Source organism: Pseudophryne corroboree, chromosome 1, assembly GCF_028390025.1.
Source record: "Pseudophryne corroboree isolate aPseCor3 chromosome 1, aPseCor3.hap2, whole genome shotgun sequence".
NCBI classification, from domain to species: domain Eukaryota; kingdom Metazoa; phylum Chordata; class Amphibia; order Anura; family Myobatrachidae; genus Pseudophryne; species Pseudophryne corroboree.
In genome coordinates, this window is record NC_086444.1 from 628,710,253 (window position 1) to 628,738,006 (window position 27,754).

A 27,754-nucleotide genomic window follows, 5' to 3' on the forward strand; every position below is an offset into this window, starting at 1 on the left:
GGTATCCCTGGACATCAAGGATGCTTACCTACATGTCCCCATTTACCATCCTCACCAGGAGTACCTCAGATTTGTGGTACAGGATTGCCATTACCAATTCCAAACACTGCCGTTTGGACTGTCCACGGCACCGAGGGTCTTTACCAAGGTAATGGCAGAAATGATGATACTCCTTCGAAAAAAGGGAGTTTTAATTATCCCGTACTTGGACGATCTCCTTATAAAGGCGAGGTCCAAGGAGCAGTTGTTGGTCGGAGTAGCACTATCTCGAGAAAGTGCTCCAACAGCACGGATGGATTCTATACATTCCAAAGTCACAGCTGGTTCCTACCACACGCCTACTGTTCCTGGGGATGGTTCTGGACACAGTACAGAAAAAAAAAAAAAAAAAAGTGTTTCTCCCGCAGGAGAAAGCCAAGGAGCTGTCATCTCTAGTCAGAGACCTCCTGAAACCAAAACAGGTATCGGTGCATCACTGCACACGAGTCCTGGGAAAAATGGTAGCTTCTTACGAAGCAAAATTCCATTCGGCAGGTTCCCTGCAAGAACCTTTCAGTGGGACCTCTTGGACAAGTGGTCGGGATCGCATCTTCAGATGCATCGGCTGATAACCCTGTCTCCAAGGACCAGGGTATCTCTACTGTGGTGGCTGCAGAGTGCTCATCTTCAAGAGGGCCGCAGATTCGGCATACAGGACTGGGTCCTGGTAACCACGGATGCCAGCCTTCGAGCCTGGGGGGCAGTCACACAGGGAAGAAATTTCCAAGGACTTTGGTCAAGTCAGGAGTCGTCCCTACACATAAATATTCTGGAACTGAGGGCCATTTACAATGCCCTAAGTCTGGCAAGGCCTCTGCTTCAAAACCAGCCGGTACTGATCCAATCGGACAACATCACGGCAGTCGCCCATGTAAACCGACAGGGCGGCACAAGAAGCAGGATGGCGATGGCAGAAGCCACAAGGATTCTCCGATGGGCGGAAAATCACGTCTTAGCACTGTCAGCAGTGTTCATTCCGGGAGTGGACCTACACCCGGGAGAGTGGGGACTTCATCCAGAAGTCTTCCAACTGTTGGTAAACCGTTGGGAAAGGCCACAGGTGGACATGATGGCGTCCCGCCTAAACAAAAAACTAGATATTGCGCCAGGTCAAGGGACCCTCAGGCAATAGCTGTGGACGCTCTAGTGACACCGTGGGTGTACCAGTCGGTTTATGTATTCCCTCCTCTGCCTCTCATACCAAAGGTACTGAGAATAATAAGAAAACGAGGAGTAAGAACGATACTCGTGGTTCCAGATGGGCCAAGAAGAGCTTGGTACCCAGAACTTCAAGAAATGATATCAGAGGACCCATGGCCTCTACCGCTCAGACAGGATCTGCTACAGCAGGGGCCCTGTCTGTTCCAAGACTTACCGCGGCTGCGTTTGACGGCATGGCGGTTGAATTCCGGATCCTAAAGGAAAAGGGCATTCCGGAGGAAGTCATTCCTACGCTGATAAATGCCAGAAAATATGTTGCGTGGTGTGAGGCCAGGAAGGCCCCAACAGAGGAATTTCAGCTGGGTCGTGTTCTGCACTTCCTACAGTCAGGAGTGACTATGGGTCTAAACTTGGGTTCCATTACGGTCCAGATTTCGGCTCTGTCGATTTTCTTCCAGAAAGAACTGGCTTCACTGCCTGGAGTTCAGACATTTGTAAAGGGAGTGCTACATATTCAGCCCCCTTTTGTGCCTCCTGTGGCACCTTGGGATCTCAACGTGGTGTTGAGTTTCTTAAAATCACATTGGTTTGAGCCACTTAAAACTGTGGATTTGAAATATCTCACGTGGAAAGTGGTCATGTTATTGGCCTTGGCTTCGGCCAGGCATGTGTCAGAATTGGCGGCCTTGTCATGTAAAAGCCCTTATCTGATTTTCCATATGGATAGGGCAGAATTGAGGACTCGTCCCCAGTTTCTCCCTAAGGTGGTATCAGCTTTTCACTTGAACCAACCTATTGTAGTGCCTGCGGCTACTAGGGACTTGGAAGATTCCAAGTTACTGGACGTAGTCAGGGCCTTAAAAATTTATATTTCCAGGACGGCTGGAGTCAGAAAAACTGACTCGCTTTTTATCCTGTAGGCACCCAACAAAATAGGTGCTCCTGCTTCTAAGCAGACTATTGCTCGCTGAATTTGTAGCACAATTCAGCTGGAGCATTCTGCGGCTGGATTGCCGCATCCTAAATCAGTAGCAGCCCATTCCACGAGGAAAGTGGCCTCATCTTGGGCGGCTGCCCGAGGGGTCTCGGCTTTACAACTTTGCCGAGCTGCAACTTGGTCAGGGGCAAACACGTTTGCTAAATTCTACAAATTTGATACCCTGGCTGAGGAGGACCTTGAGTTCTCTCATTCGGTGCTGCAGAGTCATCCGCACTCTCCCGCCCGTTTGGGATCTTTGGTATAATCCCCATGGTCCTTACGGAGTTCCCAGCATCCACTAGGACGTCAGAGAAAATAAGATTTTACTCACCGGTAAATCTATTTCTCGTAGTCCGTAGTGGATGCTGGGCGCCCATCCCAAGTGCGGATTGTCTGCAATACTTGTATGTAGTTATTGCCTAACTAAGGGTTATTGTTGAGCCATCTGTTGAGAGGCTCAGTTATATTTCATACTGTTAACTGGGTGTAGTCTCACGAGTTATACGGTGTGATTGGTGTGGCTGGTATGAGTCTTACCCGGGATTCAAAATCCTTCCTTATTGTGTCAGCTCTTCCGGGCACAGTATCCTAACTGAGGTCTGGAGGAGGGGCATAGAGGGAGGAGCCAGTACACACCAGATAGTACCTAATCTTTCTTTTAGAGTGCCCAGTCTCCTGCGGAGCCCGTCTATTCCCCATGGTCCTTACGGAGTTCCCAGCATCCACTACGGACTACGAGAAATAGATTTACCGGTGAGTAAAATCTTATTTCTCTAACGTCCTAGTGGATGCTGGGAACTCCGTAAGGACCATGGGGAATAGCGGGCTCCGAAGGAGGCTGGGCACTCTAGAAAGATCTTAGACTACCTGGTGTGCACTAGCTCCTCCCACTATGACCCTCCTCCAAGCCCCAGTTAGATTTCGTGCCCGGCCGAGGTTGGATGCACACTAGGGGCTCTCCTGAGCTCTTAGAAAGTTATAGTCTTAGAATTTGTTATTTTCAGTGAGACCTGCTGGCAACAGGCTCACTGCAGCGAGGGACTAAGGGGAGAAGAAGCGAACTCGCCTGCTTGCAGCCGGATTGGGCTTCTTAGGCTACTGGACACCATTAGCTCCAGAGGGATCGACCGCAGGCCCAGCCTTGATGTTCGGTCCCGGAGCCGCGCCGCCGCCCCCCTTACAGAGCCAGAAGCAAGAAGATGGTCCGAAAAATCGGCGGCATGAAGACATCCTGTGTTCACCAAGGTAGCGCACAGCACTGCAGCTGTGCGCCATTGCTCCTCATACACACTTCACACTCCGGTCACTGAGGGTGCAGGGCGCTGGGGGGGGGCGCCCTGAGGCAGCAATAAAAACACCTTGGCTGGCTAAAATACCTCAATATATAGCCCCTGGGGCTATATATGAGGTAAATACCCCTGCCAGAATCCCATAAAAAGCGGGAGAATAGGCCGCGAAAAAGGGGCGGAGCCTATCTCCTCAGCACACTGGCGCCATTTTTCCCTCACAGCTCGGCTGGAAGGAAGCTCCCTGGCTCTTCCCTGCAATTCTACAGTACAGTAAGAGGGAAAAGAGAGGGGGGGCATTAAAATTGGCACTGTATACAGTATATTATATAAAAAGCAGCTATTAGGGACATAACTCAGTTAGTCCCTGTATATATATAGCGCTCTGGTGTGTGCTGGCATACTCTTACTCTGTCCCCCCAAAGGGCTTTTGTGGGTCCTGTCCTCTGTTTGAGCATTCCCTGTGTGTGTGGAGTGTGTCGGTACGGCTGTGTCGACATGTTTGAGGAGGATAATGATGTGGAGGGGGAGCAGATGCCTTTAGCAGGGATGTCACCCCCTGGGGGTCAGACACCTGAGTGGATGGTATTATGGCAGGAAATGAGTGCACGTATAGACTCCTTACATAAAAAATTTGCCGACATGCCGACTGTGGGACAGCCGAGTCTTCAGCTCGTGCCTGTCCAGGTGTCTCAAAAGTCATCAGGGGCTCTGAAACGCCCGTTATCTCAGGTGGCACAAGTAGATGTCGACACGGATACTGACACCAGTGTCGACGACGATGAGTCAAATTTAATGCCCGTTAAGGCCATTCACTGCATGATTGAGGCAATGAAAGAGGTGTTAAATATTTCTGATTTACATCCAGGTACCACAAAAAAGGGTATTATGTTTGGGGAGAAAAAACTACCTGTAGTTTTTCCCCCGTCAGATGAATTAAATGAAGTGTGTGAAGAAGCGTGGGCTTCCCCTGATAAGAAATTGGTAATTCCTAAGAAGCTACTAATGGCGTTCCCTTTCCCGCCAGAGGATAGGTTACGTTGGGAAACACCTCCTAGGGTGGATAAAGCGCTCACACGTTTGTCTAAAAAGGTGGCACTACCGTCCCAGGATACGGCCGCCCTTAAGGAACCTGCTGATAGAAAGCAGGAGGCGATCCTGAAGTCTGTATATACACACTCAGGCATTATACTCAGACCAGCTATTGCGTCAGCATGGATGTGCAGTCCTGCTGCTGCGTGGTCAGATAAACTGTCAGAAAATATTGACACGTTAGACAGAGACACGATCCTGCTAACAATTGACCATATAAAAGACTCAGTCTTATACATGAGAGATGCACAGAGGGAAATCTGCCGGCTGGCATCTAAAATAAGTGCATTATCTATCTCTGCTAGGAGATGCTTATGGACTCGCCAGTGGACTGGAGATGCAGATTCCAAAAGGCACATGGAAGTCTTGCCTTATAAGGGGGAGGAATTATTTGGGGATGGTCTCTCCGACCTAGTTTCCACAGCAACGTCTGGGAAGTCAGCATTTTTACCCCATGTCCCCTCACAGCCTAAGAAGGCGCCATTTTATCAGGTTCAGTCCTTTCGGTCCCAGAAAAACAAGCGGGGAAAAGGAGGGTCTTTTCTGTCAAGAGGCAGAGGCAGGGGAAAAAGGCTGCAGCAAACAGCAGGTTCCCAGGAACAAAAGTCCTCCCCCGCTTCCTCTTCCAAGTCCGCCGCATGACGGTGGGGCTTCACAGGCGGAGCCAGGTACGGTGGGGGCCCGCCTCAGGAATTTCAGCGATCAGTGGGCCCGCTCACAGGTGGATCCCTGGATCCTTCAAATAGTATCTCAGGGATACAGGCTGGAATTCGAGGCGACTCCACCCCGCCGTTTCCTAAAATCCGCCTTGCCGATTGCTCCCTCAGAAAGGGAGGCGGTGCTAGCAGCGATTCACAAGCTGTATTCCCAGCAGGTGATAATCAAGGTACCCCTACTTCAACAAGGCCGGGGTTACTATTCCACACTATTTGTGGTGCCGTAACCGGACGGTTCGGTGAGACCCATTTTAAATTTGAAATCCTTGAACACATACATAAAAAAATTCAAGTTCAAGATGGAATCGCTCAGGGCGGTTATTGCAAGCCTGGACGAGGGGGATTACATGGTATCCCTGGACATCAAGGATGCTTACCTGCATGTCCCCATTTACAATTCTCACCAGGAGTACCTCAGATTTGTGGTACAGGACTGCCATTACCAATTCCAGACGCTGCCGTTTGGACTCTCCACGGCACCAAGGGTATTTACCAAGGTTATGGCGGAAATGATGATACTCCTTTGAAAAAAGGGAGTTTTCATTATCCCATACTTGGACGATCTCCTAATAAAGGCACGATCCAAGGAACAGTTGTTAGTGGGAGTAGCACTATCTCAGGAAGTGCTGAGCCAGCACGGCTGGATTCTGAATATCCCAAAGTCACAGCTGGTCCCCACGACACGTCTAATGTTCCTGGGAATGATTCTGGACACGGCCCAGAAAAAAGTGTTTCTCCCGGAGGAGAAAGCCAGGGAGTTGTCTTCTCTAGTCAGAGACCTCCTAAAACCAAAACAGGTATCGGTGCATCACTGCACGCCGGTCCTGGGAAAGATGGTAGCTTCTTACGAAGCAATTCCATTTGGCAGGTTCCATGCCAGGATTTTTCAGTGGGACCTGTTGGACAAGTGGTCCGGATCGCATCTTCAGATGCATCGTTTAATAACCCTGTCTCCACGAACCAGGGTGTCTCTTCTGTGGTGGCTGCACAGTGCTCATCTTCTGGAGGGCCGCAGATTCGGCATACAGGACTGGGTCCTGGTGACCACGGATGCCAGCCTACGAGGCTGGGGGGCAGTCACAAAGGGAAGAAATTTCCAAGGACTATGGTCAAGTCAGGAGACTGCCCTTCACATAAATATTCTGGAACTAAGGGCCATTTACAATGCCCTAAGTCAAGCAAAATCCCTGCTCCTACACCAGCCGGTGCTGATCCAGTCAGACAACATCACGGCAGTCGCCCATGTGAATCGACAGGGCGGCACAAGAAGCAGGACGGCGATGGCAGAAGCCACAAAAATTCTCCGATGGGCGGAGAATCATGTACTAGCACTGTCAGCAGTGTTCATCCCGGGAGTGGACAACTGGGAAGCAGACTTTCTCAGCAGGCACGACCTCCACCCGGGAGAGTGGGGACTTCATCCAGAAGTCTTCCAAATGATTGTAAATCAATGGGGTCGTCCACAGGTGGACATGATGGCGTCCCGCCTAAACAAAAAACTAGAGAAGTATTGCGCCAGGTCAAGAGACCCTCAGGCGATAGCTGTGGACGCTCTAGTGACACCGTGGGTGTACCGGTCAGTTTATGTGTTCCCTCCTCTACCTCTCATACCAAAGGTATTGAGAATAATAAGAAAGCGAGGAGTAAACACAATTCTCGTGGTTCCGGATTGGCCGAGAAGAGCGTGGTACCCGGAACTTCAAGAGATGATCTCAGAGGACCCGTGGTCTCTGCCGCTCAGACAGGACCTGCTGCAGCAGGGCCCCTGTCTGTTCCAAGACTTACCGCGGCTGCGTTTGACAGCATGGCGGTTGAACGCCGGATCCTGAAGGAAAAGGGCATTCCGGAGGAAGTCATTCCTACGCTTATTAAAGCCAGGAAAGATGTTACGGCAAAGCATTATCACCGCATATGGCGGAAATATGTTGCTTGGTGCGAGGCCAAAAAGGCCCCAACAGAGGAATTTCAACTAGGTCGATTTCTGCATTTCCTGCAAGCAGGAGTGAATATGGGCCTAAAACTGGGCTCCATTAAGGTACAGATCTCGGCTCTGTCGATTTTCTTTCAAAAAGAACTAGCTTCAGTACCTGAAGTTCAGACATTTGTGAAAGGAGTGCTGCATATTCAGCCCCCATTTGTGCCTCCTGTGGCACCTTGGGATCTCAACGTGATGTTGAGTTTCTTAAAATCTCATTGGTTTGAGCCACTAAAAACCGTGGATCTGAAATATCTCACGTGGAAAGTGGTCATTTTATTGGCCTTGGCTTCAGCCAGGCGAGTGTCAGAGTTGGCGGCTTTATCATGTAAAAGCCCTTATCTGATTTTCCATATGGATAGGGCAGAATTGAGGACTCGTCCCCAGTTTCTCCCTAAGGTGGTGTCAGCGTTTCACCTGAACCAGCCTATTGTGGTGCCTGCGGCTACTAAGGATTTGGAGGACTCCAAGTTGCTAGACGTTGTCAGGGCCCTGAAAATATATGTTTCCAGGACGGCTGGAGTCAGAAAATCTGACTCGCTGTTTATCCTGTATGCACCCAACAAGCTGGGTGCTCCTGCTTCTAAGCAGACTATTGCTCGTTGGATTTGTAGTACAATTCAGCTTGCACATACTGTGGCAGGCCTGCCACAGCCAAAATCTGTCAATGCCCATTCCACAAGGAAGGTGGGCTCATCTTGGGCGGCTGCCCGAGGGGTCTCGGCTTTACAACTTTGCCGAGCAGCTACTTGGTCAGGGGCAAACACGTTTGCAAAATTCTACAAATTTGATACCCTGGCTGAGGAGGACCTGGAGTTCTCTCATTCGGTGCTACAGAGTCATCCGCACTCTCCCGCCCGTTTGGGAGCTTTGGTATAATCCCCATGGTCCTTACGGAGTTCCCAGCATCCACTAGGACGTTAGAGAAAATAAGAATTTACTCACCGGTAATTCTGTTTCTCGTAGTCCGTAGTGGATGCTGGGCGCCCATCCCAAGTGCGGTTTATCTGCATTACTTGTACATAGTTATTGTTAACTAAATCGGGTTATTGTTGAGCCATCTTTTAGAGGCTCTATTGTTTCATACTGTTAACTGTGTTTCATATCACGAGTTGTACGGTGTGATTGGTGTGGCTGGTATGAGTCTTACCCGGGATTCAAAATCCTTCCTTATTGTGTACGCTCGTCCGGGCACAGTACCTAACTGAGGCTTGGAGGAGGGTCATAGTGGGAGGAGCCAGTGCACACCAGGTAGTCCTAAATCTTTCTAGAGTGCCCAGCCTCCTTCGGAGCCCGCTATTCCCCATGGTCCTTACGGAGTTCCCAGCATCCACTACGGACTACGAGAAACAGAATTACCGGTGAGTAAATTCTTATTTTTCTCTTCTCTAACCCCCCATCTGTTCCCCCCGCTCTTTTTCTTTTTCTGATCTCTCTTTTGCTATTCCTCAAAAAATAATAAAAAAGTAACTGTCTAATTGCATGTTTCATTGTCTTAGAAATATACTGCATTATTCATAAATTGTTATTTTATTTGCATATTATCTTGATATATGTGTATTTCCATTTCTGTAATTGTTGACAGTTCAATAAACAGATTATTAAAAAAAAAAAAGTTGAAATAGGAAAGAGCGTGGGTAATCTTGATAGCGCCAGATTGATCTTGCAGAAGTTGGTATGCGGATCTGAAGAATTTTCTGGCGGACGTGCCTTGGAGACTGCCGCAGAGAGCATATCTGCTATTACAAGGCCCTTTTCTGCATCCGGATCTGATCCGACTGCATTTGACTGCATGGTTCTTGAAAGCAGGATTTTAAGAGAGAAAGGGTATCCTGAGATCAGTGATCTCTACCATGTTAGCGGCACGAAAGCCGGTAACGGCGGCACACTATCATAGGATCTGAAAGAGATACATGGACTGGTGCCAGCCTAAGGGTTGGAACCCTAGAGAATTCCACCTTACAAGATTGCTGAAATTTCTCCAATTGGGGTTGGATGGTGGATTACGTTTAGGATCCCTGAATGTCCAGGTCTCGGCACTTTCATTTTTTTCCCCTCAAAAACTGGCGTCCCTGCATGAGATTCAAACCTTTTTACAGGGAGTATTGTGAAGTGTACCTCTTTTTCGTCCTCCCACGGCTCAATTTAGTCTTGAAATTCCTGAAATCTAACCTTTACAAACCTCAGCGGGTAGATCTCAAATATGTGTGTTGGAAAACGGTCTTACTGTTGGCCTTAGCGTTAGCCAGATGGGTTTCGGAATTATGGGCCCTGTCATGTAAGAGTCCTTTTCTTGTTTTTCATGAAGACAGGGCGGAACTCCGTACTAAGGCAGAGTTTTTATACAAGGTGGTGTCTGGTTTTCACATAAACCAAACAATTGTGGTTCCATCGTTCCAGAGGCAGTCAGAGGATGTTTCCCTGGATGTGGTCAGAGCTTTAAAAGTGTACGTACAGGTTACTAGTTCTCTTAGGAGGACGGACGCCTTGTTTGTTCTGTATGATGGTCCCAAGAGAGATTGGCCAGCTTCAACGTAAACCTTGGCTAGATGGATAAGACTGACCATCAAGTAAGCATATATCTCAAATGGTAAGAGAGTTCCGTTTTGGGTGGGTGCTCATACCACCGGATCTGTGTGAGCTTCTTGGGCTGCGGCTAGAGGAGCTTCTACTGCCCAACTTTGCAGAGCTGCTGCGTGGTCATCAGCACACACGTTCACTCACTTTTACAAGTTTGATACTTTTGCATCTAGAGTTTCAAATTTTGGTAGTTTGGTTCTCCAGGCTTCGGACAGCACTCCCACCCATGGGAGTATCTTGGGGACGTCTCCAGCTGTATAGATCTCCAGTGTCCCCTAGTGGATGATAGAGAAAAGAGGATTTTGGTACTTACCAATAAATCCATTTCTCTGAATCCACTCAAGGACACTGGGCGCCCGCCTCGGTGCTGTCAGCCTTCATGTTCTTGTTTAAATTTGGTCAAATAAGTTTGTATTCTTTCACTGTTTTGACAGTTCTTGGTTGCTATTTTGATGTTGTGATATGTTGGTTCCTTCCCGAGAGGCGTGAGTCTTACATGTTCCCTCTTCTCCATCAATTTTTCAAACTGGAAGGATAGGGGGTTGAAGGGGAAGGAGCCAGCTGTGAATAAAGTTTTCAATAATTCATTGTGCAACCTCCGGTTTGCAGTCTTCACACCCCAGCTGTATGTATCTCTAGTGTCCCCGAGAGGATTCAGAATAGTGGATTTATCCGTAAGTACCAAAATCCTCTTTTCTGCTTTACTTCCCACATCTATGTTGTCTCTCAATGTGACAGTTTCCTCTTCTGAAAATCTCCAAGTTCCAGCCCTTTCTTAACCCTGATGCCTAGGAAACTGTCATCCACGCACTCACCATTTCCCATCTGGACTACTGTGTAACTTCCTCCTCTGTCCTCCTACTTTGACCTCCCCCCACTTCAGTTTATCCTCAATGCTGCTGTTCGTCTGATTTTCCTCTATCAAAATATGGCGCCATCCTCCCACCTTTCCTCAGCTTCTCTGGTTCTCAATCCCACCTCAGAATCCAGTTCAAATACTCTCCCTTGTATATAAAACTCTAAATATTCCTCATACCCCCTACATCTCTAAGCTCATCCATATGCAAACCCCTGCCCTCTCTGCTCCATTTCATGCTGTTAACCACCTTTACCTTGGTATCTTTTTCTCATTCTCAACTAGTCAGACTCTCCACTGTAATTCTCCATTTGATGTAACTCCCTCATCTAGTCAGCTTCTGTACTCCATTCTCCACCTTTGAATACACTCTAAAAGCCTACTTTCTTTTACGTCCTAGAGGATACTGGGGTCCACATTAGTACCATGGGGTATAGACAGGTCCTCTAGGAGCCTTGGGCACTTTAAGAAATCAATAGTGTGCTCTAGCTCCTCCCTCTATGTCCCTCCTACCAGACTCAGTTTACAAAATGTGCCCGGAGGAGCCAGTCACGCTTTGGAGAGCTCCTGAAGAGTTTTCTACATTTTATTTTTCTATTTATTATTTTCAATCAGGGCTGTTTGGCAACAGCCTGACTGCTTCGTGGGACTTAGGGGGAAGAACAGCCCAACTTCCTAAAGAGTTAATGGTCCCGTTTCTCTGCTGACAGGACACTGAGCTCCTGAGGGAGCCATTCGTGAGCCACAGCGCAGCGTACCCTCCCGCAGCACGCCGCCATCCCCTAACAGAGCCAGAAGACTGAAGAGTGTTGAGTACAGCGCTGGCGCCCAGGTTAGCGGGCCACCGGCACGAATGGTGGCACAAGGGTAGGAGCGCAGCTCTGAGTACAGGCTGCGCTCCAGGGGCTCAGAAGGACATTTTCATATAGGTGTCCCGCTGCTGAGGGGTGCACTGAGCCACCACTGTTACCTACACTGAGAACAGACATAAGAGGGGTTTAAACCCGCTGTTTTTCACAAAAATTAACTCAGGTCAGTTTCAATACAGTGCGGGAAGCCGTACACCAGTAAGGGGGCGAGTATTCTTTCTGAGCGGATCTATCAGCTCACCAGCGCCATTTTCCCTCTGCAGATTGTACAAGCAGCATATAAAGGGAAGCGCAGCTCCTCCTCAAGGACTCCTCGTCTCCTCAGCGGTACCAGGGGGTTTTAGTGAGGGGGGGAGCAGTGATAGTATACTAAGCCCTATTACGGTGCTTATATCGCGACCCGGCTAAAAATTTTGCTTTGGCTAAATGGGTGCTGTGTGGCTGGCTCTGACTTCTGTGTCTCCCTAAGACTCTGTAAAGATAATCTGTGTTCCCATTGTGTGTGTGTGTGGGTGTCCCTTCAAAACCATGTCCAGGGACTGCATGTCATACACAGCGGAGTGTCTTTCCTTTCCTGGGGACTCTCTACCCTGTACTCAGGATGGTGTCCATTCTCAGGATAGTGGGGGCAGAATCCCCATGGTTAGCTTTCATTAAAGGGATGTTATCTAATACTTCTACAAAATTATCCCAGAATGAGAAAGACACGCAAATTTTAAGGCAGACTATGGGTGACCTAATAAATAAAGATTCAGTCCCCATACCATCGTCTCGGACCCCCACCATTTGCCCGCAAAAGCGTTCTCTGGCCCAACTCATGCAGGGTGATACTGATGACGATACGTCAGATCCAGAGGAGGGTGGAGTAGAAGCGAGTGGGGGGAATGCCGTCCTGTCACAGGGCATACAGGCCATGATTGAAGCTGTCAGAAATGTCCTGCATATTCCTGGTAAGACGGCTGAGGTTGATGAGGAATGTTATTTTAATATAAAAAAGAAATCCTCACCTACCTTTCCGGCATCTAAGGAATTAAATACTTTGTTTGAACAAACTTGGGCTAATCCTGACAAAAAAATTCAGATTCCTAAAAGATTAATTACATCCTTTCCCTTTCCTCTGGATGATAGAAAGAAATGGGAAAACCCGCTAATGGTAGACGCATCTGTATCTAGGCCGTCGGGTAAGATAGTCTTCCCTGTTCCTGGGGCAGCATCCTTAAAGGACACTGCTGACCGCAAGATTGAGAACACTCTCAAATCACTGTACACTGCTGCTGGGGTGGCCCAGAGACCCGCTATTGCTTGCGCATGGATCACTAAAGCCATTGCACAGTGGTCAGGTAACTTAATTGATGGATTGGATACCTTACCCCGCGGGGGGATTGTTTTACTCAGGCAGCATATTCAGGACTCTGCTACCTTTATGGTCGAGGCCTTAAAGGAAATTGGTTTGCTCAACGCATGCACCACTGCCATGGCAGTTTCAGCACACAGGGGCTTGTGGCTGCGCCAGTGGACGGTGGATGCAGACTCCAGGAAAGGAGTGGAAAAGCTACCTTTCACAGGTGAAGTCCTGTTTGGAGATGAACTGGATAAGTTGATATCCAAGGCTACAGCGGGTAAGTCTACGTACCTTCCTTCCGCAGCACCCCCAGCTAGAAAAACCTTCCCTGCTCCGACTCTGCAGTCCTTTTGGACAGTGAAATTCAAAGGCAGATCCAAGGGTTCTTCTACAGCCTTCAAAGGTAGTAAAGGTAAACCCAGAAAACAGTCAGTTGCAGGTTCTCAGGAACAGAACCCCAGATCTGCTTCCTCAAAGCCTTCAGCGTGACGGTGGTCCACAATGCCTAGAAGACAGGCAGGTGGGAGCTTGGTTACGTTGATTCAGTCACGTTTGGGCAACATCTTGCCAGGATCCCTGGGTCATAGATCTTATCGCCCAGGGATACAGACTTGAGTTTCAGGAACGCCCACCTCACAGATTCTTCAAATCAGGCTTACCAGCTTCTCTGGAAGCAAGTGTGACTTTACAGGCAGCAATTCAAAAACTGGTTCAGACTCAGGTCATTGTCCCAATTCCACTTCAACTACAAAACAAGTGTTATTACTCCAACCTGTTTGTGGTTCTGAAACCGGACGGTTCGGTGAGGCCCAATCTCAACCTCAAATCTCTGAACCCGTATTTAAGGGTCTTCAAATTCTAGATGGAGTCCCTGAGAGCGGTGATCTCAGGTCTGGAGGAGGGGGAATTCCTGGTGTCTCTGGACATCAAGGATGCGTACCTTCACATTCCAATTTGGCCTCCTCATCAGGCGTATCTAAGGTTTGAACTGCAGGACTGTCACTACCAGTTTCAGGCCCTTCCATTTGGCCCCTCCACGGCACCGAGGGTATTCACCAAGGTAATGGCAGAGATGATGTTTCTCCTCTGCAAGCAGGGAGTGAACGTAATACCATACCTGGACGACCTGCTGATAAAGCACCTTTCAGGGAGAGGTTATTGGACAGCATTGCCCTTTCAACCCGACTTCTCCAGGCTCACGGGTGGATTCTGAACCTGCCAAAATCTCACCTGGAACCAACATGGAGGCTTCCATTCCTAGGAATGATTCTAGATACGGAGGAACAAAGGGTGTTCCTTCCGGTGGAAAAGGCATTGGTAATCCAGTCAGTGGTGCGGTATGTCCTAATACCAACCCGGATATCGGTGCATCTGTGCATTCGCCTTCTGGGGAAGATGGTAGCCTCTTACGAGGCTCTGCAGTATGGAAGGTTTCATGCAAGGCCATTGCTGCTGGATCTGTTGGACAAATGGTCCGGATTGCATCTTTACATGCACCAGAGGATACGTCTGTCGCCAAAAGCCAGGATTTCTCTTCTGTGGTGGCTCCAGACTTCTCACCTGACCGAGGGTCGACGGTTCAGGTTTCAAAATTGGATTCGGCTAACCGCGGACGCAAGCCTCAGAGGTTGGGGAGCAGTCACCCAAGGGAAACAGTTCCAAGGAAAATGATCAAGTCAGGAAGCCATTCTTCCGATCAACATTCTTTCTTCTAGCTTCGCATCTTCTTCAAGATCAAGCCATTCCGGTTCAGTCGGACAATGTGACGGCAGCAACGTACATGAACCGACAGGGCGGAATGAAGAACAGGGCTGCAATGTCAGAGGTAACAAAAATTCTCCTCTGGGCAGAAAGACACGCGGTGGTGCTGTCGGCAATCTTCATTCCGGGACTAGACAACTGGGAAGCGGACTTCCTCAGCAGGCATGACCTCCACCCAGGAGAGTGGGGCCTTCACCCACAGCTGTTTGAGTCCTTAACAAGTCGGTGGGGCATTCCACAGATAGACATGATGGCCTCTCGTCTCAACAAAAAGCTAAAACGCTATTGCTCCGGGTCGAGGGACCCACAAGCAGTGGCGGTGGATGCTCTGGTGACTCCATGTGTCTACCAAATGATTTACGTGTTCCCACCTCTTCCTCTGATCCCAAGAATTCTCAAAAGAATAAACAGGGAAAAGGTTCAAGCAGACCGAGAAGGGTCTGGTACGCGGATCTACTGGAGTTGCTCCCGGAGGACTCGTGGCCTCTGCCTCTACGAGAAGATCTTCTGCAACAGGGGCCGTTTGTCTATCAAGACTTTACGCGGCTACGTTTGATGGCATGGAAGTTGAGCGTCAGATTTTAGCCTGGAAAGGCATTCCGAACAAGGTTATTCCAACCCTGATCCAAGCTAGGTAGCGGTTAACGTGTAAACATTACCACCGTATTTTGAAAAAATATGTCTCGTGGTGTGAAAACAGGAAATTTCCTGCAATGGAATTTCAACTGGGACGTTTTCTCTTTCTACAATCAGGTGTGGATGTGGGCCTATGTTTGGGCTCCTTGAAAGTCCAGTTTTCGGCCTTGTCCATTTTCTTCCAGAAACAACTGGCTTCCCTCCCTGAGGTTCAGACGTTCTTGAAGGGTGTTCTGCACATCCAACCGCTCTTTGTGCCTCCCACGGCACCTTGGGATCTTAACGTGGTGTTGCAGTTTCTGCAATTGGACTGGTTTAAACCTTTACAGGAGGTTGATGTTAAGTTTCTTAAATGGAAGACTGTTACACTATTGGCCTTGACTTCCGCAAGGCGTGTGTCCGAACTGGGGGTGTTGTCTCACAAAAGCCCCTATTTGATTTTTCATGAGGATAGAGCTGAACTCAGAACTTGTCAGCAGTTTCTTCCTAAGGTGGTGTCTACGTTTCATATCAACCAACCTATTGTGGTTCCGGAGCTTACTGACACCTCTGCTGCCTCAAAGTCCCTGGATGTTGTGAGGGCTTTGAAGATCTACGTGATGAGGACAGCTCGTCACAGAAAATCTTACTAGCTGTTTGTTATCTATGATCCCAAGAAAATTGGGTGTCCTACTTCGAAGCAGTCTTTTGCTCGCTGGATCAGACTTACTATCCAGCATGCTTATTCTACGGCAGGATTGCCGGTTTCTAAAGTACAGGCCCATTCCACTAGGTCGGTGGGTTCTTCCTGTGCGGCTTCCTGGGGTGTCTCGGCTTTACAGCTCTGTCGAGCAGCTACTTGGTCGGGTTCGAACACGTTTGCCAAGTTCTACAAGTTTGTTACTTTGGACTCTGAGGACCTTCAGTTTGGTCAATCAGTTCTGCAGGAACCTCAGCACTCTCCCACTTGGTTTGGGAGCTTCGGTACATCTCCATGGTACTAATGTGGACCCCAGTATCCTCTAGGACGTAAGAGAATATAGGATTTTAATTACCTACCGGTAAATCCTTTTCTCGTAGTCCGTAGAGGATACTGGGCGCCCGCCCAGTGCTTCGTGTTTCCTGCTCTGTTACTTCGTTAAGTAATATTGTTGGTTCAGCTGTTGCTGTTCCTGTTCAGTTTGGTTAGCATGGCTTTCCTCTTTGTGTGTGCTGGTTCAAATATCACCACTGTTCTATTACATCCTTCCTCAGGAAATCTCCTCGGGCACAGTTTCTAGACTGAGGGGCAGATGTATTAACCTGGAGAGGGCATAAGGAAGTGATAAATGAAAGGTGATAAATGCACCAGCCAATCAGCTTCAATATGCAAATTATCAGTTAGGAGTTGATTGGCTGGTGTGTTTATCACCTTGCATTTATCACTGGTTTATCACTTCCTTATGCCTTCTTCAGGTTAAAACATCTGCCCTTGAGTCTGGTAGTAGGGGCATAGAGGGAGGAGCCAGTGCACACTATTGATTTCTTAAAGTGCCCAAGGCTCGACCCATCTATACCCCATGGTACTAATGTGGACCCCAGTATCCTCTACAGACTACTAGAAAAGGATTTACCGGTAGGTAATTAAAATCCTATTTTTTTAATTAAAGCTTACCTCTAGTTAAGCCCTCCATCATCTATTTTCCCCAGTTCACCCTCCAATGATTAACCCCATCCTCTTTATATGTACTGTAAGCTTTCAATGACAAGACCCTCTTCCCTTTTAGGTAGGTTTCTCGTAGTACTATATATGCTGCCAATGTGTAATCTCCTCCTGACATTTCTTGCTCGCACTATATTTTTAATTACAATTTTACATGAGTAAGGAAATTACTGATTCCCTCCCTGTAATTCACTCCTGCATGGTCCTTTACACTACAACGAAGTTACCTTGCCCTGGTTATTCAGTCTGTGGTTATTTAGTAATGTATTTTTTCGTCTCTTATGTCTAACGGTTGTGTATTATATTTATGCTCTGTTAATATTTTGTAATGGTTTTGACATTTACCCACTCCTTTATGGCACGGCAGATACTTTGCGGCACTTTGTAAATAAAAGATTATAATAGTAAACGGAGCCCAGGAGTGAACATAGGAAATATTTAAGTCACTTCAGGTTATTTGCTTAGTGTGCGCCACAATATTTAAGGCTTGAGTGTATTGAGGAACACCAGGTTTAAGGATGCCCAGGAGAGTGGTGTCTTATTTGCACAAATGTTGGGGCAGTATGTAATAAACAGGATATAAATAAAGTGCTGTACTGAATGATAAGTTCTCTTTAAAATAATACAGGTTGAGTATCCCATATCCATATATTCCGAAATACGGAATATTCCGAAATACGGACTTTTTTGAGTGAGAGTGAGATAGTGAAATCTTTGTTTTTTGATGGCTCAGTGTACACAAACTTTGTTTAATACACAAAGTTATAAAAAATATTGGCAAAAATTACCTTCAGGCTGTGTGTATAAGGTGTATATGAAACATAAATGCATTCTGTGCTTAGATTTAGGTCCCATCCCCATGATATCTCATTATGGTATCTAATTATTCCAAAATACGGAAAAATCCGTTATCCAAAATACCTCTGGTCCCAAGCATTTTGGATAAGGGATACTCAACCTGTAATACATTTAAATAATCCTATAAATAATTGCCTTAGATTTAAGTGTACTGTAAAATGCAATACCAATATGTGTGGTGCATGACTAATTTTAACTAGTATTATGAACCCGTCATTTACTGGGTTGTGGGGCTTTTTGCCAAGTGTTGTTGGTCCCTTTCCATCTACCTCCTCCTACTGTATTTCCATCTGTCTCTCGCTCTCTCTGTCCCTAGCTGCCACTGGCCTCCCATCTGCCCTACTGAGCAACCACTAGACTAGGGTTAAAAAAAAAAAGAAGTTTTTTTTTATATATATATATATATATATATATATATATATATATATATATATATATATATATATATATATATATATATGTAATGTAAAGCACTTTTCAATTCCGGGCGAATTGCGGCACTTTTTCGCCCGTTTTTAAATTCGACACAATTCGACCGTCGAATTCCGGCAGGTGGGTGCCGGAATTCGACATATTCAATAAAAAACGAATTTGACAGTCCCGCTGTCGAAAAACGGCCGATTTGACGGATTTTGATTAGATTTTTAAAAATGTTAAAAAAACGTGAAAAAACTGTAAAAAAAAATCCGAAAATAAATTGCGTGGGGTCCCCCCTCCTAAGCATAACCAGCCTCGGGCTCTTTGAGCCGGTCCTGGTTGCCAAAATACGGGGAAAAAAATGACAGGGGATCCCCCGTATTTTAACAACCAGCACCGGGCTCTGCGCCTGGTCCTGGTGCAAAAAATACGGGGGACAAAAAGAGTAGGGGTCCCCCGTATTTTTTGGACCAGCACCAAGCTCCACTAGCTTGACAGATAATGCCACAGCCGGGGGTCACTTTTTATACAGCGCCCTGCGGCCGTGGCATTAAATACCCAACTAGTCACCCGTGGCCGGGGCACCCTGGAGAAGTGGGGACCCCTTCAATCAAGGGGTCCCGTCCCCCCAGCCACCCAAGGGCCAGGGGTGAAGCCCGAGGCTGTCCCACCCCCATCCAAGGGCTGCGGATGGGGGGCTGATAGCCATGTGTAAAAATTTTGTTTTTTGCAGAAGAACTACAAGTCCCAGCAAGCCTACCAGCATGCGGGGGGGGGGGGGGGGGGGGGGGGCGCTGGTACCTGTAGTTCTACTGCAAAAAAAATACCCAAATAAAAACAGGACACGGAGACACCGTGAAAGTATAACTTTATTACATACATGCCGACACACATACTTACCTATGTTGACACGCCGACTCTGGCCTCGTCTCCAATGTCGACGTCCGGGGGGGACCCCACACATTTTTTTTTCCTGATTTTTACACCATTCCATTAAAAAAAATAAAAATTAAAAAAAATATTTTTAAAAATATATAAATAATACTTGTGCCTCCTAAATAGACAAACCAAGTACCTAATCCCTTCTAATATAAATAGATATGCTATTACCAAAAAAAAAAAAAACCCACAAAAAAACCCATGTTTTTAAATTTTTTTATTAGATTCCGCCAGCAAAGTGTGGTGGATTGAAAATGACGAATTTACTGTCTAAAAGCACTGTTGTCGAATTTACAATCTTCAATTGAATATACTTTTGTCGAAATGCCGCATTTGTACCATTGCAGAAATGTCGAATTTGACAAATGTCGAATTTCAAAAAGTCGAATTTGGAATGGACGTTTTTTTTGCGAAAAGTACTGTATTGCATTGTCAAATTTTTTTTTGGGCGAAAAATGTCCCGTTTTTCGACATTTTCGGGAATTCGACTGCAATTGCATATACCCCAAACACACAAAAGCGTTGTTAAGCATTAGCACTGGGCATGCCACTGGCATAAAACATTTTGGATAAAAACAATTTATTTATTTATTTTCTAGTATAGTAGACTTTTTTTCTTTTTTTTTCTATTAAGGAATTATGGTAGTCACAGAATAATAATAATAATAATAATAATAATAATAAAAAGTGTGGTTTTAAACCAATGTGGTTTCAACCAGCCAATCCTGCACTAGACTGATATTTAAGGTAGTTATATTATAGATGTTTGAACTATGGGGCTGTCACCTGCAAGTGGTGCTACAAATCTGATAGAGAAGTAGATGGTTTTGTGTAAATAAAGTGCTTATTTTTATTCATACTGAATATAATTTTTGTATTAAAACTAGAACACATTGGTGTCATTATATGGTAATCATCAGGCTTCTATAATGTGATTTCTTGTTCACATTTTAGTATGCAGCAAATTTTATTTTTCACCCATTGCTGTGCGATATCACATTCTTTCACTGAAATGTAATCCTACTTGATGTATGAAAACCACACCAAAATAAACATGCATTTCCATGAGGTTAACAAAAGCTGTTGTTTAATATTACCTAACTGCAAAAAGTGATTTTCATGCAAGAATTTTAAATGCGTAAGTAATGTTCATTAGCTGATCCTTGTGTGGTCCAATAGCAAGATGCTACACAGACTTTATTTTATGTAAACTAAAATGTCAGCCTAATTTGCTTTGATTATGTCACTTTGTCATTTAAGAATGTATTTTAATTCTAAATAGTGTCTATATTCTTGTCAATTAACTAAAAAAACAAAAACAATTCTTTCTACTCCTTGTAGATTTCTTCCCTAAAGGTACAGATTCAGTCACAGGAGTCAGATGTACAGGCGCAGGAGGAAGAACTTAATAGGGCAAAATCAGAGCTAAACCGATTGCAACAAGAGGAAACTCAGCTGGAACAAAGCATTCAGGCAGGAAAGGTTCAACTGGAGACCATTATAAAGTCTTTGAAATCCACACAGGAAGAAATCAATCAGGTAAAATCTTACTTTCGACAAAGCTACTGGGGTTATTCCACACCAAATCAACACAGGCATTAGACTGACTGTTTCAGATCGTAATTAAATTTGGTATAATAAATGCTGCCATGGGTGTAAAGAAAAGACCCACATTTTAGGCTGGTACTGTATGCACACTGGATTTGAAGTTATATGCCTTTAAAGCAAAGATGTGCTATTAACATTTACTTAAGTTGGATTTGCAGCTCACCTAATTTAGCTAGACAGTAGGACTTGGTCACATTTTGAGCCTCTTTTATGGCCTTTCATATGATATATAACACAGCAGTAGGATCCAATAAAAATAAAAAAAAATTCAAAATCAAAATTTTGATATTCTCAAAAAGCCAATTTAAAAAAAAAAAGTTTTTGAAAAAAAAATCTCAGAAATTGTTTATACTGTTGTTAATAAATCCCCAATGTTTTATTTTGGGATCATGATGGGATCACTTGCTATAAGAGCTTTCATTTTTGAATGATACATAAAAATTGTATTTAAAAATCACAAAATAATATATTATCCACTTCACTACATTAGAGGAATGCATGTACCTCTTCAGGTGTGTTTGGGGATGAGTTTCTACAGATAGAGCCTACTCCCACTTCTGCCCAGGCGCATGAACGTAAGTAGAAAGACGATCCATGTGGAAAGACACTTAATTTGTTTAGTTGTTTTTTAAATACAATTTTCATGGAATGGTCTACCCTAGCAGATCAAATCTCAGACAGTGATACTGCCGCAGAATGATCAGACATCCCTCATGGTGGCTACACACATCCAACCTGGACAAGGGTCGGCCATTCTGGATTCCACAATGGACACTTCTCACCACGAATGCCAGCCTCCAGGGGTGGGGAGCTGTCACAGGCAGTCACTCCTTTCAGGGCCGCTGGTCTCTGTCAAAAAGGGATCTCCCGGCCAATGTTCTAGAACTTCGAGCAGTTAACCGGGCCCTTCAAATGACTCGGGACCTTCTACAGTGTTCTCTCGTACAAATCCAGTCAGACAACACCACAGCAGGGGCTTATATAAATTGATAGGGAGGCAATTGCAGTGCGGCAGCGATGCAGGAAGTAATTCGGGTTCTCGCTTGGGCAGAACTCCATTTTCCAGCTATCCGCAATATTCATTCTGGGAGTCCACAACTGGGAAGCAGACTTTCTCAGTCGACAGGATGCTCACGCCAGAGAATGGTGTCTGCACCCAGACATCTTTCAGCTTCTGGTACACAAATGGGGCCTTCCAGATGTGGATCTCCTGGCCTCCAGACACAACCACAAGGTTCCATTTTATGGGGCCAGGACAAGAGATCTGGACGCAAGCTTTGGCGCGCTCATCCTCGTGGCACCAGCATGGCCCAGACGCAATTGGTTAATTGATCTGCAATGTGTCTCCATAGACGCGCCCTTCCCTCTCCGTCCAGACCTGCTCTCTCAGGGGCCCTACCGACATCCAGACCTGCCTCGCTTTTCTTTGATGGCATGACTCTTGACACATCTCTCCTAAGGGAAGGAGGCTTTTTCCAGTGTGTTGGCTCAAACGATGCTTCAGGCTCGGAAATCAGCCTCAGCTCGCATCTATTACCGTATCTGGCACGCCTACTTTCAGTGGTGTGCTCATCGTAACTACGATCCTAAAGTTCTTAGGATCCCTAGGCTGTTAACTTTCTTACATGCAGGCCTAGCCATGGGACTTTGTCTGGATTCTCTGAAGGTCCAGGTCTTGGCCTTGTTCCACAAAGATGTGCGTACCTTCCTCCAGGGGGATACTCTAGAAACAGCCTCCATTTGTCTCCCGGGTTAATGAAGATAAGTTTTACCATAAATCTTTTTTTTTTCTCATACACATCGCAGATGCGGCTAAAATCTGCTAGAGACCCTTGGCTGTGACATTAACCGCACAAGAATTGTTTTTACATACTGTACAAAGTTACAGTTTAAGCACAACAGAACTTGGTGCTGCATCTAAGCTGTTTTCATGTAAATTCAGACTCTGAAGGCACACAGAGGTTCAAATGTTGCAAATCCAGTGGTCTGATACACTATCAATACAGCTTCCAGTAGTTTTATTTGTGTAAATAAGAGGCCCATTATGGGGATCTGGCGCATGGATAGGGGCTATTTGGCACGACTAATGCCACAGTATAACAGGACACATCTGCACTGATAATGAGGGTGTCCCATTATGCAATTATTTCTAGAAACAGCCAATAATATTAATTCTTTTGTTTTGGAGCTCATTTTAATTTTATTGTGGAAACAAATGTCAGTGCCTATTGATAATGTATTAGTATGTGTTACTGAGAAATGAAATAAAACATATGTTTGTTGTATACTCTTATTTATTTCAGCTGATAAGGCCCAGAAATTAAATGATATATCAATATAATGCAAAATTCAGGGCATGTCTAGGTAACAATGTCTTTCCAGTGTAACACATGCAGATAAGCTTTTATTTCAGTCTGTATACAAGGAGTGGCTGTTTCTAATCTTTCAACGACTGTACTTCTTTAAGGATGTGGTTTGTCTGGTTTTCATCTGCCTCATTCTATTTTTGTTAAAATTAAACCCATTTTTAGAGTGCCACTTTTTACTGTAAGCTTACCCCTGTTGTTTTCATTTAAAGTAATGTTTGTGGTCTGTATGTATAATTCAGGAAGTACTAATAATGTCAAAATGGCTTTTAATGGTGTTAGAGCATGTGTGTGTATATGTATGTATGTATACGTATATAAAATGTAACATAGTGCTATAATCAGGATGTGTTTTCTGGTACAACCCAATTCCTACTATCACAGTAACCTATGTCTCTACCACATGGCTAGAAAGAGTTTGGTAGAAAAATACATGAAACACCAATCACTGTCTCATCTGCACACATGAGCTTAAGAGGGATTCAGGAAGATGGTGGGGGTTCAGGTTTTATATCTGGGGGTTGCAGGGGGTAGTCTGGCTCCTGCTCTTTCATCCTGGCACCTAGATTTTTGAAAAACTTGTCAAGCCCTTCAGATAGGGGTGTGCAAACCCAAAAACATTGGCTTACTTTGATTAAGTTATAATACGCTGACTTCTATAATAGTCTCTGAGTGCTACTCCAAATATCCAAATGTAGAAAAACATAAAGAGGGGGTACTCTCCAGACTTTCAAGTGAAGAAAGCAGCAATTTTTATTCCTATAAGCCATACTCAGCTTAACGTTTTCAGTCCCAACGAGACCTTTATCATGAGTCACTACAGCACAGCATATTCGCAATGCACATCCCACAGTAGTCCAGCAGCAAGGCCCACCTGGCTCCTTAAATACCCACCTAGTAGCAAAAAGGTCACCAGCAAACATACTTCTGCATTCCACCTGGTGAATAATCATTTTATGTACCAGGGGGAGTACTATATCTAACGCTCAGGTACTGCAATGGGCTCTAATGTTTTCCCTGCTTACGCTGGTATTTTTCTGTACTGTATGACTACGAGTCCACCAATATCTTACCTACTTATGGCACAAAGATTATCTATTACAAGCGTTTTATAGATGACAATTTTTTTGTTGTGGGATAGCACTGAAGGAGACTTTATTTTGATGTTGGATGAGCTCAATAGATTGGACTCAACTGTGCACTTCATGGAACACTCCAGTTTGGAGTCCATTAATTTTCTTGATGTGACAGTTTTCCAGGATGGCACTAGGTTGAGCACCACTCTTTACAGAAAAGAACCCGAGCACAGTACCATCTTGCATGCAACGAGCAATCATCCACCGAGCCTCAAAGATTTGAGCAAGCCTACATCCACAGAAGATCTGTGGTTAGTTCTCCAAGATGTTTGGAATAACTCCCCTGCCAAATCCATTCAAAACTGTGTGCAAGTCTACCTAGAAGAATTGATGCTGTTTTGAAGGCAAAGTGTGGTCACACCAAATATTGATTTGATTCAGATTTCTCTTCTGTTCATTCACTTTGCATTTTGTTAATTGATAAAAAATAAACTATTAACACCCCTATTTTTGAAAGCATTCTTGGTTTGCGGCTTTTTTCCCCATACAAGCCTAAAACGTTTGCACAGTACTGTACATACATGTTTGTTTGTGTGTGTGTGTGTGTGTGTGTGTGTGTGTGTGTGTGTGTATGTGTATATATGCTTTCCATAATATTCCTCTAAACTGTGGGTGATTTAAACCAGGTAAAACACAGGCTTGCAGTCAGCCACAGACCCTGTGTAATTCATTAGTGTTCCAGTTTAAATGGATAGCATGGTGAATCTGCCTATATATATATATATATATATATATATATATATATAAGAGATAGATATAGATACAAAAAACGTGGCACTCCTGGTGTCTCAAACAATAGCGCTTTTAGGCAGGTAGTATACAACGTTTCAATGACATTTATTCAGTCATTTTCCTCAGGTCTATATCTATCTAATATCATACACAGCAAAAACGAGGCGGCACTCCAAGATTGGGTAATGGTGAAACAACTTTTAGTGAACACACATCAACGTTTCGGGGACCGTATCCCCATCATCAGGATAAAGTGTACAGTGCATAAAACAAACATTTATACTTTCACAGGCCTCCATTTGCCGCCTCCTCACCGGACGCCGTCCCGGAGTCAAGCGTGGCACTTCCTGGTTCCGTATACGTCACCGGAAGTGACGCTCCCACGTGACCGGCAACGGGAGGAGGGCTGGGAAAGGAGGCACAAGCGGTTACCATAGCAACCGCACAACACCGTGATTGAAATAAAATGTAAGGTGCAAGCTACAACACTTGCAGAAGTGAAAAAATATAACAATTTCTCTAACGTCCTAGTGGATGCTGGGGACTACGTAAGGACCATGGGGAATAGACGGGCTCCGCAGGAGACAGGGCACTTTAAGAAAGAATTAGGAATACTGGTGTGCACTGGCTCCTCCCTCTATGTCCCTCCTCCAGACCTCAGTTAGAATCTGTGCACGGACAGAGCTGGGTGCACTTTAGTGAGCTCTCCTGAGCTTGCTAATAAGAAAGTATTTTATTAGGATTTTTTATTTTCAGAGAGATCTGCTGGCAACAGACTCTCTGCTACGTGGGACTGAGGGGAGAGAAGCAGACCTACTAACTGCGGATAGGTCATGCTTCTTAGGTTACTGGACACCATTAGCTCCAGAGGGATCGAACACAGGAACGCACCCTTGGTCGTCCGATCCCGGAGCCGCGCCGCCGTCCCCCTCGCAGAGCCAGAAGACAGAAGCCGGCGGGAGAAGCAAGAAGACTTCAAAATCGGCGGCAGAAGACTCCTGTCTTCATATGAGGTAGCGCACAGCACTGCAGCTGTGCGCCATTGCTCCCACATTAAACCCGCACACTCCGGTCACTGTAGGGTGCAGGGCGCAGGGGGGGGGCGCCCTGGGCAGCAATTGAGTACCTCTTGGCATAAAAGAGCATATATACAGTTGGGCACTGTATATATGCATGAGCCCCCGCTATTTTACACAAAATCGCGGGACAGAAGCCCGCCGCTGAGGGGGCGGGGCTTCTTCCTCAGCACTCACCAGCACCATTTTCTCTCCACAGCTCCGCTGAGAGGAAGATCCCCAGGCTCTCCCCTGCAGAATCACGGTAGAAAGAGGGTAAAAAGAGAGGGGGGGCACATAAATTTAGCGCAAAATCACTAATACAACAGCTACTGGGTAAACACTAAGTTACTGTGTAATTCCTGGGTTATATAGCGCTGGGGTGTGTGCTGGCATACTCTCTCTCTGTCTCTCCAAAAGGCCTTGTGGGGGTTCTGTCCTCAAATAGAGCATCCCCTGTGTGTGTGGTGTGTCGGTACGCTTGTGTCGACATGTTTGACGAGGAAGGCTATGTGGAAGCAGAGCAGGTGCAGATGAATGTGGTGTCTCCGCCGACGGCGCCGACACCTGATTGGATGGATATGTGTAAGGTGTTAAATGATAATGTAAACTCCTTGCATAAAAGGTTGGATAAAGCTGAAGCCTTGGGACAGTCAGGGTCTCAACCCTTGCCTGATCCTACAGCGCAGAGGCCGTCAGGGTCTCAGAAGCGCCCACTATCCCAGATTGTTGACACAGATATCGACACGGATTCTGACTCCAGTGTCGATGGCGATGATGCAAAGTTGCAGCCTAAAATGGCTAAAGCCATCCGCTACATGATTATAGCAATGAAGGATGTGTTACACATCTCAGAGGTGTCCCTGACAAGAGGGTTTATATGTATGGGGAAAAAAGGCAAGAAGTGACTTTTCCCCCTTCACATGAGTTAAATGAGTTATGTGAAAAAGCTTGGGATTCTCCTGATAGGAAAGTGCAGATTTCCAAACCGTTACTTATGGCGTATCCTTTCCCGCCAAACGACAGGTTACGCTGGGAATCCTCCCCTAGGGTAGACAAAGCTTTGACACGCTTATCTAAGAAGGTGGCCCTGCCGTCACAGGATACGGCCACCCTAAAAGATCCTGCGGATAGGAAGCAGGAAGGTATCCTGAAGTCCGTTTATACACATTCAGGTACCCTACTGAGGCCAGCAATTGCGTCGGCCTGGACTTGTAGTGCTGTAGCAGCATGGACAGATACTCTGTCTGAGGAACTTGATACCTTGGACAAGGATACTATATTACTGACCCTGGGGCATATAAAAGGCGCTGTCCTATATATGCGGGATGCCCAGAGAGACATTTGCCTACTGGGCTCTAGAATAAATGCAATGTCAATTTCTGCCAGAAGGGTCCTGTGGACTCTGCAATGGACAGATGATGCCGACTCAAAAAAGCACATGGAGGTTTTACCTTATAAGGGTGAGGAATTGTTTGGGGACGGTCTCTCAGACCTAGTTTCGACAGCTACGGCTGGGAAGTCAAATTTTTTGCCATATATTCCCTCACAACCTAAGAAAGCACCGTATTACCAAATGCAGTCCTTTCGATCACAAAGAGGCAAGAAAGTCCGAGGTGCGTCTTTTCTTGCCAGAGGCAGGGGTAGAGGAAAGAAGCTGCACAATACAG

The 27,754-nt window shown here is 45.8% G+C and overlaps 1 protein-coding gene across 8 annotated transcripts in view; it reads left to right on the plus strand.

The window, feature by feature from the left end:
* EPS15L1 (epidermal growth factor receptor pathway substrate 15 like 1) overlaps window positions 1-27,754 on the plus strand; it is a 411,806-nt gene that overhangs the window by 192,546 nt on the left and 191,506 nt on the right. For all 8 annotated transcript variants that reach the window (XM_063914522.1, XM_063914523.1, XM_063914524.1 and 5 more), the window contains one exon: window positions 20,529-20,726. In XM_063914522.1, coding sequence (XP_063770592.1) covers window positions 20,529-20,726 — 198 coding nt within the window. The remainder of the gene's footprint in view (window positions 1-20,528; window positions 20,727-27,754) is intronic.